General features: G+C 39.6%; 2 protein-coding genes across 2 annotated transcripts; both read left to right on the forward strand.

The window, feature by feature from the left end:
• The first annotated feature begins 137 nt into the window (after positions 1 to 137).
• LOC118342591 (Na(+)/H(+) exchanger beta-like) lies at positions 138 to 13832 on the forward strand. The gene is made up of 12 exons (XM_035681184.1): positions 138 to 798; positions 4627 to 5087; positions 5612 to 5862; positions 6610 to 6827; positions 7256 to 7452; positions 7787 to 7876; positions 8008 to 8078; positions 9117 to 9290; positions 10022 to 10136; positions 10230 to 10328; positions 10719 to 10791; positions 11299 to 13832. Exons 1-12 carry the CDS (start codon positions 522 to 524, stop codon positions 11541 to 11543), a joined length of 2271 nt encoding a protein of 756 aa, XP_035537077.1. The 5' UTR covers positions 138 to 521; the 3' UTR covers positions 11544 to 13832.
• A 155-nt stretch (positions 13833 to 13987) lies between these two features.
• On the forward strand, positions 13988 to 14244 carry LOC118342592 (fatty acid-binding protein 10-A, liver basic-like; the record flags this gene model as incomplete). The annotated part of the gene is given in 1 exon segment (XM_035681185.1): positions 13988 to 14244. A coding segment is annotated over 1 exon segment (231 nt), but the record flags the coding sequence as incomplete, so codon positions are not given.
• Positions 14245 to 14276: the final 32 nt, after the last annotated feature.

A 14276-nucleotide genomic window follows, 5' to 3' on the forward strand; every position in this document is an offset into this window, starting at 1 on the left:
ACTCTAAATGTTACTTTCCACCATAGATGTTGTGCTTTTTGTGGAGGCTGCCTGGTGGTCGTTGTGGTCCTCCTCACCAACAGATGTCACTCTCATTCTGACCAAACTCTGAATCAGCTGCATGTTGGGAGCAAAGAGAAAAAGAGTTCAGAGTGAGAGATTTCTGTCTGATGGATGTTGCTGCTTGATGCCAGCCGTTAGAGTCCCATTGGACGAGGAAACAACAGGTTGGGATCAACCAGGCAACAAAACCGTCGGGGGCTTAAATAAACTCAGCAGGCGGAGAAGAAGTGTGATGTTATTATAAAACCACCACCCATCGGTGACAGCAGCATGTTTGTCTGCCACATAAACCACCGTTTGTTCTTCCTCAACTATGCGTAATTTGAAGATGCCTGTGGAGTTTGTGCGTAAAAGTGCGCGTTTCTCCGTGGCGCACCACGCTCGTTTCCTGTGCTGTCCTCATCTTCATCGGATCTAGAGCTGAGCAGCAGCAGTTCAGCCCTCAAACCGGCTGAATAATGGCTGTGTTTGGTCCCACCCGGAGGAGCTCCAATCCGCGTTTTGCCGGGTTAATATGCGGCTTTTTGCTCGTTTTCGTCGTTTTCGTCTTTGCTGCCTCCGCGAGTCGTGATGCTGTTGCGGGAAACAACGAGACGTTGAGAAATGACTCCCATCACCAAACTAACTCCACCGCTCACAAAAAGGCTTTCCCCGTCCTGTCCTTCAACTACGACCACGTCCGGAAGCCCTTTGAGATTTCTCTGTGGATCCTCCTGGCCCTCCTCATGAAACTTGGTGAGTGACGCATGACTCTTTACAGAAGGATTCCCTGCTGCCAAAATGATTAAAACTCCCAACTCCAGTGTAAGTGAGGGGCTGGGTCATCAGACATTGAAGGGTGCGGATTATCCAGACTGAAGAGGACTCCAAAACTTGTATTTTGTGGCCTTTTTAGTCGGTTTGCGTTCAGATTTTGGTTCTGAAAGTTTGTAATTTCTACAGCAAAATGTCTGCAGTTCAACAGAAAAAAGGGAAAAGACAAGAGGACAATAACAGCAGGGGTTAGGATATAAATACATTATGAGTCAGGCTGTTCTACTAAATATAGAAACAACCAGCTGCTGAGTTTTCATATCTCACATTAGAGTACAAGAACACCATTAATCAAAAATATAACGTGCATCTTCCAGTAATACATGTACACAACCACAAGGGGGAAAAACATCAGTTACAACATTATCTGTACTTTATACAAGCCTTGGTGAGATAGTTCACCTAACAAATGCAGTTTTTTCTGCTTCAGCCTGAGACAAGAAGCCTCTTTCTGACTCTGGATGTATTTTTTAGATGAAAAAAGGCAGTTTAGTTTGTGTTAATGGACTCACAATTAAACTTGTGTCCCTCAGAGGGTGAAAGACGGTTATGACAGACGGTTAGGGGCAAAGATGATTGTTTTCTTCACTGCGGTTGAAAGGTTGAATGTTCCTTCTGCGGGCTGTAACAGAGTGCTAATAGTGTTTCCACAGACTGCTTCAGTTATGTTCCACAGATGTATTTCTGTCTCTTTGGAGTCGAAGCAAATGTCAAAGGATTAGAATTCAACCTTGGTAAAGGCTTTCAAAGCAGTTGTTCAGACTAATTAGAGGGATTAAATGTATCCATGGAGATTTATAAATCATTTCTTGCCTGTGACCTTCAGCTTTGACTCAACTATAATCGTCAATAGGTTGAGGGGCTAAACTCTGGACTACTACAGGATACGTCTGGTTACAAAGAAAGGTGTAAGAAGCCACGTATCCCAGAGGTAGTCGACTTACTCGGTTCTTCTTAGAGACTCAGTTTAAATCTTGTGGTTTCTCCTACATTTTGTTGGTGATCCCACCAAGCAGCAATGTCTGTGGCCGTCAAATGAAGCCAACGTGAACGTAACAAAACCTGCAGTTCCTCAAACAACCACTTGAGGCTGGCTCCAGAAGTGAGTCAATCTCCATAAGGGCTCATTTTAAAATACCCAACTATACAGCAGAAATAAACATGTTAACAAGCTGGTACATAAAATGGTTTTGGTCTCTTTGGTTAATTTCCTCGTTCCTGACAACGGTACTGGGGGGGAATGTTTATATAACTCATCTGTTTAAGTTATATTAAGGTTTAAAGTTACATAATCATCAATCAATCATAATCACAATCAGCCAAACTGTAAAAATTTCAACGTTTAAGAAAATCACAAACTGTCCCTCTTGGTTTATTAATTAAATTCTCCAAGTATGTTTCGTGTAAATATTATATTTTGGTGTAATCTTTGTTTCATTCTAAATGGAGCCAAACCGACATATACCAATATATCGGTATCTGTGTGTGGAAGTCAACTTAGCTTAAACAACAACTTAATTCAAACAAGACATGTTTGAGTTAATTTTAAAATAAATATAAGTTCATAAATGTAAAATCTTAAAGCCACAAGTCGTTATAAACAAAATTAAGATAAATATCAGTATCACCCAAAGAAAAACTCACCATGTATAATATGAATATAAACTACATTGAATGTAATTAAACAGCGTCACTATCAAAGTCTGTGTTGACAGTGAAACCTATTCAAATCAAATTAAGTTTAAAGTGCACAGCAAATCAATAGCAAATAAAAGAGATAAGAGTAAAAAAGGCACATTAACACCAATAAATGGCAAATAAATTCAGTCAGACCGCTGATTTGGGCCTCATATTACCTTATTGATTAGTCCCACACAGTGTGACTAATCTTTACTTAAAATTTGGGCAAAAATAAAAGTGGTAGAGAAAAAGTTGTATCTGTGCATCACGGTTGTATATCCCTAAATATTTAGTATAGCACTTAAGTTAAACACTTTGAGCTGCATTTGTATGAAATAAACTTGGAACTATTTTAAGAAAGTTGGGACATGACCTTGGCGTCCTCAGCGTGGCTACAGCCCTCACTACACTGAGGTTTATTTCTTCCACAGGTCAGTGGGCGTGTAAATAATCATTAACTATTTTTATGGCATTATCCATCACAACACCATGTTGAATGTAAAAACACCGTCGTTGGCTGAGTGAGCCTGAACGAAGCTCTCTGGCATCTTATCTGTTCGTCCAGCTGTTGTTTCCGAGGGCCGGTCCGACTTCCTGTCCTAATGCACTGCTCGATAACAAAGATCCCAGTGTGCACAGTCAGAGAGGAGAGGAGGGGGCGAGGAGGGGGCGAGGACGGCTGTACACGAGACTACTGACTGCATAAACCGTTGCAGAAAACGGTTGTTACAGCGGCCTGGACCCCACATCACATGGCTGAATGTCAAGGCCTCATTCAGCTGAGTGACCAAATGTGAAACTAAAAGAGTGGCAGATAGACAGAACATTACTAATACATTCGTATTCACTGTAACTTTTACATCATATTGATCACATATTGTGTCATTTTATAGCATTTTATAGCCCGAAAGGATCACCAACGATGAAAACGATCATCAGCTGCAGATTAAATACATAAAATCAAAAACCACGCAGGTATTTCCAGGCAGCCGTTCTGTTCCCATAAACATCCTGTTTGTTTGTTCGCCTGCAGCAGCTGTAACATGTTTTATATTTCATGAGGATGTTGCTGTGCAGAGTGGATCATTTTTTACTGTCATACCAAACTCTAATGGACGCAGTTATCTCCAAATGTAGACTCACTCTGTACAAGGTAATGTGGACAATGTGTGTCCTGCAGCATCCTTCTACGTTCAGTTCTGTTGTATTTGTAAAGTATTGTGCATATATTTTATTACTGATTAATCTTGCATTTATTTAGTATTCAGTAATAATTCAATTAATAAAATGTCCAATAATACAGAAAAATATGTATAAAAATGAATTTAAACTCATACAAAACCGAGAAAAGCAGCAACTTGTGATGCTGGAACGAGATAATATTTAGTATAAATGTTTCAGCACATTTTAAAATTATTTAAACGTATGAGAATTACACTTAAAAATTCTCTAAATTGCCAACTTAAGAGTAAAGAAGTCACGATCATACTCGATGAAGGTCAGCTCATTTCTACCGCTGAGAAATCGTCAGTTGTAACTAGTAGACCCTGAATAATAACATTACATAATAATAATTCATCATGAGCAATGATATATTATACAGTTATTCCTAAAGACATCTCACCTGTAAAAGAAATGTGATTAATATGTATTATTATTCTTAAACAACCCCTGCAGTCATGTATTATACAATATATACAGATAGTCTGCTTGAAACAGTTTTTTTTTACCTCATTAATATCCTTTAAAAAAAGTATCCTTCTAAGTCATTAAACTATGAAAATGCAAATTGTTTTCCATTTCCAAGTTTTCCGGCTGGACACAAGATGTCTCCTACTACCATTCTCAGTGTTTGTGCTCTGGTAGCTTCAGGTTTCTCCACTTGCAGAAGTTGCATACTGTAGGAACAAGAAGAAACACATGTTTTTTAGTGGAGGGGGCCTTCAAGAAGAAGTAAGAGTGAAGGATTTAGATCTTTCTCTTATGTCCCAACTTGTACTTTTAGTAGTTTTGAGCCATCAAGTTTTCAGGAGCATGAAGTTAAAATCTTTGAATCTTGTCTCTCTGCAGGTTTTCACATTATTCCCACAGTGTCCAACGTCGTCCCAGAGAGTTGTCTGCTGATATTCGTCGGTTTGCTGGTGGGCGGCTTCATCAAAGCCATCGGAGAAGAAGCCCCCATCCTCGACTCCAAGCTCTTCTTCCTCTACCTGCTGCCTCCCATCATCCTCGATGCCGGCTACTTCCTGCCCATCCGGGCCTTCACGGAGAACATGGGCACCATCCTGGTGTTCGCCGTGGTGGGGACCCTGTGGAACGCCTTCTTCATTGGTGGGACGATGTACGGCGTGTGTCAGATTAGAGGAGCCGAGCTGGCCAGCGTCGACCTGTTGTCCTGCCTGCTGTTCGGCTCCATCATCTCGGCTGTAGACCCCGTGGCCGTCCTGGCCGTGTTCGAGGAGATCCATATCAACGAGCTGCTGCACATCCTCGTGTTCGGGGAGTCGCTTCTCAACGACGCCGTCACTGTGGTGAGTCAAGTGAAGGCTGGAGGCGCTGTGGTGTCTAGTTTGATTATATTCAAGGAGAAGGAAGAATTATATCTGTCTATATCTTTAGCTTTTTAGCTAAATACAAAATGTTTGATAACATTTGGATACATATAAATTATTATTGAGTCAAAAGTTCAGTTTAAAATTCAGCTCTGTCCTGGATCTTTGTATTTAAAGTGCTGTTTATTTTCCTGTTGGGCCCATTAAGAAAAATGGTTTGTTTAGTTTTGGTTGAACTGTTTTAGACTCTCTCACTCTGTATAATTAGATAGATGTAGCCAACTTCATAAACTGGTGACTGAGTTTAAGAAAATTCTTATCGACTGAAAAATGCCCCAAAATCTTGATCCCGATTTTTGAGATTTCCTGTTAATAAACATAACCTCCTTCACAAAGATAACATATAGAAGTCTGAGAGGCATAAAGTTTGGATATTTTACCTTTAAATTCAACACAAAACAGACAATTAAAGACTCAGAAAGTATGTGTCTCTCTCTGTGCAGGTTCTGTATCACCTGTTCGAGGAGTTTTCCCACGCAGGGACAGTGACTTTGGTCGATGCCCTCCTCGGTGTGGTCTGTTTCTTCGTGGTTTCACTGGGAGGCATCCTGGTGGGAGCCATTTACGGCCTCCTGGGTGCCTTTACTTCCCGTTTCACCTCTCACACCCGAGTCATTGAGCCCCTGTTCGTCTTCCTCTACAGCTACATGGCTTACCTCTCTGCTGAGGTCTTCCATCTGTCAGGGATCATGTCGTAAGTCCGTTCTCAGTGTATGGTGTTGTTATTCTTCTTCAGTAAACAATATAGCTGCTCCGCTCCATTTTTAACATGCTTGTTGAACAAAGCGGAGCAGGACCAGAATAAATGTCCCTAAACTCTTTCATATCAAGGGCCACCATAAATGATTCACCACAGTCCAAAAAGAAACTCTGCTTTTCCTTGCTTCTTCTTTGGGGAGGAGAAAGAAACGGGGAGTATCTGTACGACGAAGATTTTTATTAATTTCTTTTAGTTATGTCATATCAAATTAATCTACACCTTTATATACAATTAACATAAATTACATTAAAATAATGGTAAAAGTCAAAGGTGCCTGCAAATACGTGCGGGATTTGGGCCTCTATTTGTTGTCTGGCTGCGAACAAAGATGATATAAACATGTACTGAAACTGCTGTTTACACTTTTTTATTATATATAATGTTAGTTACTGTTATTATTGCACTTTCTATCAACAGTTTGAGACTCCTGCTGTTGTCGGAGAAGTGATCACACCGGACAGATTTCCAAAACCTAATTTCACTTGAAAAAAACAAACAGATTTACATTGTGTTCATTAGTAGGAGGAGGGTTGGACGGCTATATTGAAGCCACTCTTTATGATTTGGGGTAGTTTTGTGTAGAAATATTGTTTCACACAGCTTTAAACCTGCAGAAACTAACCTCTTTAAACCTTAATTTGTGCTGGAAAGCTCATCCATTCTCTTTCCTTCCCGTCTCAGGTTAATAGCTTGTGGCGTGATGATGCGGCCTTATGTAGAAGCCAACATCTCCCACAAGTCGTACACCACCGTCAAATATTTCCTGAAGATGTGGAGCAGTGTGAGCGAGACACTCATCTTCATCTTCCTCGGTGTTTCCACGGTGGCCGGGCCTCACGCCTGGAATTGGACCTTCGTCATTTCCACCGTGATCCTCTGTCTGGTATCGAGAGTGCTGGGTCAGTGCAACCAAATGTGGTCAAATACTGACTTTTGTCTGGGTTTTAATTAATTCTTGCATTTTTTTGATGGCGTTGTTGCCATTTTGTGCTGTTTTTTCACAACTTTTCACTTTAAGAAACAGGGAAAAAAAGGATTTGAAAGATGGTTGTAGTTGACCATAAATATTCTTGCTTCCTTATGCAATAAAATATGCTGCCTCAGTGACTTCTAGTGGTAGTCGTAGGGTAATATACTGACATTAGCAAAGCTGTTGTCCTTTTTAACAAATCGTATAGCTTACAAATGAACTTTAACTTAATTGCCCCAATACGTAATTAATCATTTGTATTATTATCTGTAGTCATCTGTATTAATTCCTCCTCATTCCTCTCTACCCTGTCCTCTTCTTTATAAACTCTATTATGTTGTTTTCTGTGTGTTTCAGGAGTCCTTGGCCTCACATACATAATCAATAAATTCCGTATTGTGAAGTTGACCCCGAAGGACCAGTTCATCGTGGCCTACGGTGGCCTGCGAGGTGCCATAGCCTTCTCACTGGGCTTCCTGCTGACCAACAGTAAGATGAAGTACATGTTCCTCACCGCCATCATCACAGTCATCTTCTTTACCGTCTATGTGCAGGTGAGAAATGTTTTATATATATTATTTATGTCTTTTTAGGAAAGAAAAAAATGTATCAATTAACATATTTGTCAAATGAATTTTAATAATAGACAAAAATATTAAAAACCAAATGTAGAAAAAAGCAACCACAAATGTAATATTGTCAGGTTTTATCCTCCATATATTGGTAACTATTACTGACCTCTGTTGGCCACTAACTGGAATTGCAACAACCTGCAAAAATATGCATGTTGCAGCTTATTTTTTAAAGTTATTTGTAAATCCAACCACAATGTATCATACAATATATAGCCTAGTTGATGCACATCCTCACTCCTGTTGCTGTGTTCAGGGAATGACAATCAGGCCTCTGGTGGAGCTTCTGGCAGTGAAGAGGAAGAAGGAGAACAAGGGATCAATAAATGAGGAGATTCACACACAGGTGAGATCAATAGAGATCAAACTTCTGTTGATTTTTATTCTTTTAAACTCTTTTTTTTGTTTTATTGTTCATTTAGAAACTAACATACTAGATACTAAATAACGGCATATAAAAACTCGTTCTGTCTTCAGTTCCTGGATCATCTCCTCACAGGAATTGAATGCATCTGTGGTCATTACGGACATCATCACTGGAAAGACAAGTATGATTTTTCTCAGCATGTCCTCTATCTCCTCCCTTTTACTGTCTTTAATGAGGAAAAGTCGCAAAGAAACGGCCTTTTTAAGAGGGCACACAGGCACACCTCGTATCAACTTACAAACAAGTTTTATATGATGAGTGGGGTTCAAAAGTGTGTGATGGTTTCATGTTGATACCTACTAATGATATGTATTGTAAAATAAATCAACTATAATATGAGGAAATTAATTAATGAAAACTTCAAATTGTCCCATCTTGCTGCTGCTGCAAAAGTTAGCTGCTTCGAAGTGACAGAAGGACGTTTCGCCAAATTAAAATCCTGTTGCTGTTAAGAACCCAGTTTCTTGACTTACATTAACTCCAGTAACATTGAATCCTCTCTTCCAATGTTTCTTAATCTTGTTAAGACTGCGCATCACCTCAGAAAATATCAGGCTCTCCAAGTACAACCATTGTGACCGACGTTTATTAGGCAGGTTTATTCCTAATAATAAGATTTTTTATTGTTGAATCCTGAATGGAGCCAATTCAAGAAGAAATAATTTAGTGGAAAAGATACTCCTGGTCCACACTTGTCTTCTCGTCTGGAGACATTTGAACTATTAATTTTACCTCTGCTTACTATCTTGCGATCACATTTTAGCTTATAATTAATTGTGGATGTATGCATGCACTACGTGTATGAATGTGGCTATGTAGCAGGTTGATATTGAAACTAAATATTACAGGAAATGCAAAAGTATTTTAATTCTTCCTCTGCATACCACTAGAAGCGACTCACGTGCCACCAGTGATCCACATACCATAGTTTAAGAACCAGATCTATTCCTTCATCTTAAATAATCATTTAAATTTGGTCGTAGTAATAGTGGATGTATGTAGTGATACGTCAACCTTGGTCGTGGTGCTTGTGGGTGGGATGACAAAGTAACTTTTTTTAACCCTTCTAGCGTGTGCGTGACTGTCAGTGAGGAGCAGAGACACCTAACAAAATAACACAAAAAGCTCAACTAATGAGAGATTTCTCTGCTGCACTCAGGCTGAACCGCTTCAATAAGACCTACGTGAAGAAGTGGCTGATCGCAGGTGAACGCTCCACCGAGCCTCAGCTCATCTCCTTCTACAACAAGATGGAGATGAAACAGGCCATGATGCTGGTGGAGAGCGGGAACGCCGCCAAGCTGCCCACGATTGTGTCATCCGTCTCAATGCAGTAAGTATCGGTCTTAGAGGAGTGGGCTGCAGAGAGCCCCGAGGACTCACAAATACTAGATTAAATACTAGAAGTGGCCTGGGTGTGAGTTGTCATTTGGATAAGAAATGAAAAGTGTTGACAGTTTATTAATTATGCAGAGTAACAGTGACTTCTTTCTCCATTACTCCCTCCAAGTATTTATTAATATTCATTTATTTATTTTCTTTAATATTTTAAAGATTGTCAAAAAATCAAAAAAATATTTTTGATGAACAATAGCAGTAAGTGCTAAACCAATCATCTACTATTAGTCTACTCATGTTTCACCAGTTAAATGCTTTTAATGTGAAGCTGTAACAGTAGGAAAGGTTCAGTTTGCCTTCGGTTGAACTTCTTACAGCATTTATTTCCTGGAATGTGGATACTTCACTGCTTTGATCAGTCGGCCAAATGCTCCATCTCCACTGTGTTGCCTCATTTTGCGATAGATAGTGACATAACAGACATTTATTCAAAAGAAAATATTAAAGTTTTCCACTTTAAGTTTTAGTGTGTTGAGCTCTCGGTGCCACCATTGTGTTAAAAAGCAAATAAAGTAAATAAATAACTCTAAATAAGCCAATAGGGTTGTAAACCACTGGTGTAGATCATCCCATAACAAAATATGTAATGCTCGTCCTGTGCTTTGAGGAATAGAATTTGTTTATTGAATACTTTTGTTTGTGACATTTTTTTTTGTGTCTCGACAGAAACATTCAGCCAAGAGGGCCGGCGAGACGACGGGCAATCCCGAGCATCTCGAAAAGTCGTGAGGAAGAGATCAGGAAGATTCTGCGAGGCAACCTGCAGAAGACCAGACAAAGGGTCGGTAACGCAGTGAGGAGTTAGTCGATAAGAAGAACTTTAGTAATAAAATGTGTTTGTGACGCTGTCCTTCATGGTCCTGTGTGTCCTCAGCTTCGTTCCTACAGCAGACATGACCTGTTGATCGACCCGTTTGAGGACAACGTGAGTGAAGTTCGCTTCAGGAGGCAGAGGGTGGAGATGGAGAGGAGGGTGAGTTTTTTTAACAGAGGCTGTGATTCTGTTTGTGAATGTTGGAGCTGTGTGACAATTTAAGATCAACAAGATTCATAAAATTAGCCAACTTTATTAACAGATGTAGTTATTTGTGCTGAGACTAGTTTATTCTTTGAACCTTATTTTTGGTTGCTTTTAATGACCCATCATTGCAAGTTGTTTCATGGTTGTAATTCCATTCACTGTGGTTAAGACTATTAAATTATAATGAATGAAGTGAAACTAAATATCAATTCAGTCTAATTAAGATGTTGACTTATATCTTTAGTTTCAATATTATGATTGTTGGTTGTGATATTTATGTTTTTAAGGTATTAAGCTATCAAATAAAGTCCATCCTGACTAATGTCTGTGTCTCATTCACAGATGAGTCACTACCTCACCGTTCCTGCAAACCGTCAGGAAACAACGCCAGTAAGAAAAGTCTGTTTTGAACCAGGTTGGTAAAAAATATCTTATCGTATGACACTGCTTTAGATCATTAAAAAGTGGAAAAAATAAATAATAACAGTACATATCTTGATCATTTAAAAGGCTCCTTAATTTTATGTGTTTATTCAAAAGGAATAATGGACAATGTTTAAGACAAGACAAATTTATTTATTTAGCACATTTCATACCCATGGCAACCCAAAGTGCTTTACAAAGTTTGGGTTGCAAACAAAACAAGAAAGAAATTATAAAATGTATTAAATTAAAGGGAAAAACACTCAAAAGCACCCAGAATAAAGACAAAACTGTAAAACAAACAAACTTAAGTAAATTTAAATTAAGTAAAAACAATGGAAAACAACAGGTCGGTCTGTAGCTTGGATTTGAAAGTAGTCGGCATTGTTTCAAGTCTTAGTTCTTCTGGCAGTTTGTTCCACATTTGAGCGGCACAGAAACTAAATGCGGCTTCTCCACCTTTTTCAAAGCACTAAACTGAACTGCATCTGTATCCCAGAACACCAGGTTTACACTTACGATGACAGTGAGAGCCCCAGAGGCCCGACAGTTCAGCCAAATCCCATCCCTCCTGATGCCGTCAGCCTGTTGAGCGAATCGCCCCAGAGGCCCAATCAGAGCGGCGCACAGAGAACCAAAGTACCAGACGAGCAGGAGGAGCAAGACCAACTGAAACTTTCACGCTGCCTTAGTGACCCCGGTCCAAACAAGGAGGAGGAGGGAGACGGCTCCTTCCGCTCCTAATGAAGCACATATTATTCACATTGGAAGCAGAGGATGATCTCCTCATCTGGTCTGTTGCGTTTAATGAGCGGAGATCCCTGAATGAATTGGAGTCGTAGCAAAGCTTGGTATTTATTCATTTAAGTATTATTCTTTTTTATGTTTTTGTGATATGAGATTATGCAAATTTCTTTTTTCAGCATTTTTTTTCCATAAATTCAAAAGGAGCTTTATCGTGTAACACATTGCCAAAGCATGCACCTCTGACCATTCGCTATTTCAGGATTGTATTACAGCCTGAAGTGAGCCTAGTGTCAGCATTGTGTCTTAACTAGCAGACTTGCCTCAAATAGTAAAAACAAAAACAACAAAGCACTTGATTTAAGCTTGAAGCACCAGATGGTCGGAGTTAAAGCCAACATTAGCCTATCACTGATATATCAGTATCGGCTGATGAGCAACAGGAAACTGCTGTGCAGAAATACCAAAGATCGTGATATAGATAGTGTCCCCAACGCAAAGTTTGTCTTCCAGAGAGCTCAGACCAGTTTATTTTTAGCCATGCTAGTGGTGGTCTCACTCACAGTCCCCAGAGGATGTATCTTAAAGGTCCAGTGTGTAACTTTTAGGAGGATCTATTGGCAGACATAGAATGTAAGTTTTCATTCGTGGATAATCACCTGAAAAAGGGTAAGGTTACGTTAGAATGAGCTGCTTTTATCTACAGATGCCGCATGTTGAACCTCCATGTTTCTACAGTAGCCCAGAATGGACAAACCAAATACTGGCAGTAGATAGCTTTTAGGGTTTTTCGTGCATTTCGCAGCCACCGTAGTTTCTCCTTTTGCGCTTGAAAGAGGAGGGTGACGTGAGGGAATTGCAATCTGCAACTCCACTGCTAGTTGCCACTGAATCCTACACACAGGACCTTTTTAAGGACTTTGATGATCCGCTGACTTTACTTCAAGCGCTAACATGAGGTCAAATACTGTATCTCAACAACTATTAAATAAATTGCCAAATTTAGTACACGCATTAATTATTTTTTTGCCTGTTATGATGAATTTTGAAATTTATTAAGATGAAATGAATGAAAAGATTTATGACCTGGTATTCCCATCAGCCTCTGCTGTACTTTGTGTTTAGTGCCAATTAGCAAATGTTAGCATGAAAACACCCTGAACTAAGACAGTGATGGTTAGTGTTAGTGGACTGATGGACTTCACGAACTGCTGTGCCTATAAACAGCCTCACAGAGCCGCTAGCATGGCTGTAGAGATAAAGGCAGCTGTGTTTTTATTTGTTCCGAACGGCGTCACTAGGAGGATGAAAAGCTGGCCGTCCTACAGAAGGGGGAGACCCGATAGTTTAAATAACGGCACACATTTTCAGACAGTCTCACCTTAAAGACATTTGTAGTGTTTCACTTGGTTGTTTACATGAAAGGTGATAAAAAATGGTTTGTCACCTCTTCACAACTGGTGAATCACAGGGTGAAATGTGTGTGAGCGTCGGTTTCGGAAAGTTACAGAAGTCAGGTGACATCTGGCGAGGGGGTTTCCGAAGTTATCTGAACGTCTGACAAACACTCCTGAAGAAGTATACTGGTGCCTTTGGCCTTTTTAAATGTAAATGTTGAATATCAGTATCGGAATCTGCCTCAAAAATATCAATCGGACTATATCATTAACTATATCAAATTACAAGAGGGTATAACTAGAACATGTTTTGCACAGCTAAAAGTGTCCTGGTGAAATAGAAAGCACAAATCTGGTGATCCAAGAAGGTTAAAATATCGTAAAAAGTCAAGAAAAAAAATGCAAATTTAGTTTGACCGTGGTCTGTGAACAAGCTTAGCACTATATTTAACATTGCTGCATGACTGATCCATGTTTTCTCAGGGACTGCAACATGGCACAGTATTAAGAGATGCCCTCTGCAGAAAGAAAATGAGTGTTTCTGTCCACAATGTGCTCTACGTGTGCTCTATTTATGGTGTTTGGAAGTGCTTCAGAGCTTCAGTAACATTCCAGCAGTAATCGAGTTTGTTGACGTGTTTTTGTGACAGATCTCTGCGTGTCTGTGTTACTGGTAACTGAGCATGCTTTGAGACCTTTTTATTGGGAGGTTAAACAAGTGAATCGCCTTTTCATATCTGCACTTAACAGCACTGAACTGCCTGAGGGTTTTCTGCCTGCACATGTTTGCCTTAAAATGTATTTGCTTTCTGTGTGTTTGCCAGTTGAAGTATTTTTATATAGAGATGGAAAAGAAAGTCATCTTAAATATCTGTTAAAAAAAAAAAAAAAAGAAGGAAAGCTTTAATTCTTGTCTGAAATAAAGGTATGTCATTGCCTAAGTTAAGTGTTTAATATGCAGTGATTTTGTTTGTGCGTCTTCACGTGCGCTCTCCTGGTATCTGCTGTATCATGAACACATAACTTAACATCTGTTGCTCCAGTCTGTAAAGATGTTACACCACAGCTTGTGAATGAGGAGTTACAGATTCAGCCCCATTATGGCTCTCACTGGAAATTCCAGTCCAAATAACAGGGAATTTAAAGTCCCCAACCTGCCAACCAGCAGAGTGTGTGATGGCATTATGACAACAAGAACAACAAACATCCTCGGGCAAGCAACACGACCAGCAGGCATGGACTTCAGCGGCACTTGGAAGGTTTATTCTGAGGAAAACCTTGAAGATTTCCTAAAAATAGTCGGTAAGAATATTTTCATATTTAAAGAATTAATTTA

Source organism: Morone saxatilis, unplaced genomic scaffold, assembly GCF_004916995.1.
Source record: "Morone saxatilis isolate NCDOM2014 unplaced genomic scaffold, NCSU_SB_2.0 Contig9, whole genome shotgun sequence".
NCBI classification, from domain to species: domain Eukaryota; kingdom Metazoa; phylum Chordata; class Actinopteri; family Moronidae; genus Morone; species Morone saxatilis.